Below are 4,521 nucleotides of genomic sequence, written 5' to 3'. Positions count from 1 at the left end.
ATTAATGTTATTGTCTAGCACTTTTTTTCTTTTTGAGATTTTTCCACTAGGTTTACTCTTGAAGTTTTATTGAGGCCATTTTTTAAAAGAGAAAAAAAAAGTGATCTCATCTAACAAAAACTGCAATGTTTATAAATTAAAGGACCTCAACATTACAGAGAAAATTATGTCATATCCGCTTAGACATGTAGTCATCATATCAAAGTATGTTGTTCTGTTCAAGACATCGGGATATAATATGCTTGAATATATTATTTACAGCTTTATTAACTATAGATATTGAAAGGATTTATTTAAACAAGTCGAATACCGTAACTATTTGAATCGTATTATTTTATTATTTGAATGTAAGATCTTGTGATCATATAATCATTCCCTACTTATTTAGGAATCATTTACTGTAACAATTCCTCTGTAAGAAGGAATTGTACTGAAAGGGAAGGAGGGATCGAATATTTCTCTATTAAAACTTTGTTGAATTGAGGTCCTTATTATTACAGGCTAATTAGGATTTTTGTCTGATTACGTTCAATTTATTAACGCATAAATTATTTTTGTACTAAATTATGCCTCCAAAATTTGATATGTACCAAATCATGTCCATTAAACTTTTATCTACGCCAAATTTTTGTTAGTAAGATTAGACAAAATTCTATGAATCAAACAATCTCAATTGTTCGTGGAGAATGTTTAAAGTTCTGTAAAGTTAGAGGACATAATTTGATACATGTGAAAATTTAGGGAGAAAAAATTCAAATTAACTTTTATTATAAATAATATTGATTTATGAACTAAAGTATATTTTGTGCTCTCTTTTATTATTTTTATGTTATTAGTTTTATTTATTCTTCTAAATCCAACAATTATATTTTTTTAAAAAAAAAAGACCTTTTTCAATTTGGGATTTTGAGCACATGAGGTGTGATCCAGGTACCGTGATTCGCTTGCATCTAAGGTTGGCCGTGATAGGCTGCATCACTTATTGACAATATGACAAACCCCCCTATATTTTTAATTTTGTTATATACTTTCTGTTTATTATTTCGACCTTTCTTGACTCATAACTATATATTTCATTTTTAAATATCTTAAGGCAAAGCTTAGAGCTTGAATTTTAATGGAGAAAAGATAAAGAAAAATTGTGAGTACATATATATAGCAGAAATACATATTTTGCATAGTATTAAGAGGTAAGAGTTGCGCACAGCACAATAAGATTGAACAAGCCATCTAACAAGCATAGCACAATAAGATTTTGACAACAATTTGGCCTTCCACCCTTCACGCTTGATTTTCAAGTCATCAATCAATTAGTACTGTAGGTTAGGTAAGAAGCGATGTTTTTGGACCTATACAGAGGAAGACCAAGGCATTTCATCATCTTATCAATTAATTAACTTTCTCACATTTCATCAACTAGTCCTAGAGATAATTAATCTTTATTCTTTAGTATAATGGTATGTTTTAGTTGCTAGATAGATGTCTAACGCAACACTCTAGTTTGGGCATTTGGTAAAAATAAGCCTCTGTTATTCGTACACATACATGCTTTATCTTTCTTCACATAGATTTAGAATTTAAATTATCATTGATACGCAAAATGCGTTTCTAAGAGTCTGGGAAATAAGAGAAACAAATATATTACATATTTATAAACAAAGACAACTAAAGGAAAAAGTTTAAATAGTGTATGTATGATAATAGTTCCATCACCAACACTAGCCTGTACCACGTCATAAAGCTAGAGCTACTGAGCCAATGTCTAAAGAAGCCATAGGAGCAGCCTCGAGATAGTACTAAAATGACTGTCATTCATTTTGACATATAGAGCAAATATACAAAAATGACCAGATTGGAACTGGTCTTATTCTCACAACCATATCATCTCCTAATTGAAAACTAGTTTCATATAACCTAAAGCTAAGCTTGCATTCCCCAGCAAAGCTACAAAACTGTTTCATAATACTTACTACTGTATATATACAATGAACAAGAAGAAGCAACCACTTCACCGAAGTTTATTCTGAGCAACAGCTTGACATAACTCGTCCTCGTAGAATAGAACCCTATTCGAAGCCAAAGATTTACACAGGGGCTTCCCTAACACTGATGGCACCATGCACCTTGCAGGCAGACTCGACTCCTGGAAAAGGACTGCTGCAACTTGACGAACCTCAGAGGCTTTGAGGCGAGAAGGGGGGCGGGGTCCGTGCCTTGGAGCTTTGGGTGTGTGTGGACTAGGTAACAGCATACCCTTTCCATCTCCCCTACTGCAAATGATCATCAAAATATTAGTAAACACATTGTAAGAGAATATTAAAAAAGAGAACAAATGGCAAAGTCCTACCCCAAGAATGGCCAATGCTCAGTAGGAAGGGGAGTCATAGTACTCAACATCTCCTGGCGAGAGCGATCTGGGGTTGTATAATTAAAATGGAACTGCCTTGCAAGCAAAACCTGTATACAGTATTGGCATTAACAGGTTAACGATCCTCATCTAATAAAGATAAAGACTTACATGGAACCAAGAAACCAAATGGAATTGGGTTAGGACAAGGAAGTGAGAAAAACTTACAGCTTTTCTAACTCGCTGAGACACATGAAAAACAGCTCTCAATTGGTCATGATGCAGGTGACAAAGTACCTTGACCTACATTTAAAGTCAGAAAGAACTACTTAGCAATACTGCATCAAAAGGAGTTATAAGCAGGCAGCATATAACATAATACACAAACATATGAGAAATTTCAAACTGAACCAATGTAACTTGAAGCTTTTTCATGATGCTAATACATCCGAAATACAACATGTTGACATAAATGACAATTGAATTTATGTCCATCATATTATACGTAGCTGTGAACGGTTGTCATCTAACTGATTTGTCATTATTGTCATCTAATATTACGGCCACAATCAGTAACTAATTTGTTCCACTATTATGGCTACTTTCCAATGATTTTAGTCATATTAATTAATTCATTTTCTAGAAACGTCGGCACCTTTAATTTTGACAAACAAAAAAATTAGAAATACGATCAGAGCAATTCAGAAATGAATAATCAATAACTCCAGCTTAACACAGCCAATGATCAAATGATCAAATGAATCAATTTTCAAACACTATCAACTAACTAAATTGGATAGCACAAATAAATCAAACGACGATTATTTATTTTGAACAAGCCTACTTCTTATGGACTTAAATTTCAATTCATTAAAAAAGGATCGAATGAACCAGTTTTCAAATATATTCAGTAACAAAATTTCGGCAACAAAGAAGTCAAAACAATGAATATGTGTAGTTGAACATGATAATAAGCAGAAAACAAGCTATCAGGATTGCAAAATTGAAAATCAATTAATAATCCACCAGAAAAAAAAATAACAAAACAAAACGAATAGTACAACTGTATAAGAGAAAGAAAAAATACCAGTAATTCCATGGGAAGAGACTCAAGCCGCGATTCCGAGTCACAGTCCTCAACTCGAGGAGTCTTCGGCGTACCAATAAAACTATTCTGTTTAACCAAATTCACCGGTGATAACATTAGAGGGCTTCTATCAACAAATCTCTCTTCCACCAACATAGCACCCTCAGTCTTCTCTGTCTCAAACACAGCGACTCTTTTTCTTCCAAGATCAGTACAAGACTTAGAAACCGACGCCTTGTTGTGCCGGAGCCGAGCAAGAGCTCCGGGTTTCAAATACTTGCTCGAACCCCTAAATCGTTTTTTCTGCTTCCGACTCCTCTCTTTAGGAGACACCTTCCCCATACTCGTTCCCCTTTCAATAAACCCTAACCTAATCGTCAATTTCGAGCCAGATAATTAACCTGAACCGTACGACTCCGGGTAAGACACCAGAAGCAAATTGGAATGGATATATAAGAGAACAGAGAGAGAAATCAAAGAAAATACAACCACATACCTTCAATTGGAGCAAAATCGATAAACAACATAAGCAAAAAAGCGTAGAGAGAATGGCCGTGAAACGAAGCTGGCAACGAAAATCCAAGAGAGAGAGAGAGAAAATGTGGGGAAGAGAGAGAAAGTGGGGGATGGGGTCTGGTCTGAAGACTAGGGTTTTGAACTTTATTTGAAATTTATGAAATTTCCCGCCAAGTTTTCGCATCAACAGTTCACTAAAAAACAAAACCGTAGAAAATTAATGACACGATTATCCAGCTGGCACTTACGTGGCGTTAAGTGATTGGTTGGATATTAGAGTAGGAACATCGTTTTGCATAAGATGCCTTGGTCACTGGGCCACATTGCTAGATTAGGTTTTCCTTATTTAGATTTTTAATTTCATTTAATAATTTCAAAAAACAAAAACATAAAAAGAATTTGGGAATTGGGAGGGAAATCAAAAAGTAAAATACTGTATTGATTTTGTGAGAGGGAAAGCACAATATGGGTGAAATGGCGCTTGTGCCATTAAATCGTACTGTTGTTGTACGGATGTTAGGGTGTAGAGCGTGAGGGTATTTTGGTAATTGAAGTTAGGGCGTTGGTAAGT

The 4,521-nt window shown here is 34.5% G+C and overlaps 1 protein-coding gene across 1 annotated transcript; it reads right to left on the bottom strand.

Moving 5' to 3' along the window:
• Positions 1–1,555: 1,555 nt before the first annotated feature.
• On the bottom strand, positions 1,556–4,131 carry LOC115715250 (F-box protein At4g35930). The gene is made up of 5 exons (XM_030644092.2): positions 3,931–4,131; positions 3,435–3,835; positions 2,576–2,650; positions 2,348–2,457; positions 1,556–2,270 (listed from the first exon to the last, which is right to left on the bottom strand). Exons 2-5 carry the CDS (start codon positions 3,774–3,776, stop codon positions 2,009–2,011), a joined length of 789 nt encoding a protein of 262 aa, XP_030499952.2. The 5' UTR covers positions 3,777–3,835; positions 3,931–4,131; the 3' UTR covers positions 1,556–2,008.
• Between the last annotated feature and the right edge of the window lie 390 nt (positions 4,132–4,521).

This window comes from Cannabis sativa, chromosome 4 (assembly GCF_029168945.1).
Source record: "Cannabis sativa cultivar Pink pepper isolate KNU-18-1 chromosome 4, ASM2916894v1, whole genome shotgun sequence".
Lineage (NCBI taxonomy): Eukaryota > Viridiplantae > Streptophyta > Magnoliopsida > Rosales > Cannabaceae > Cannabis > Cannabis sativa.
The sequence above is the reverse complement of the archived record's forward strand: the minus strand, read 5'-3'. Positions and strand labels throughout refer to the sequence as shown.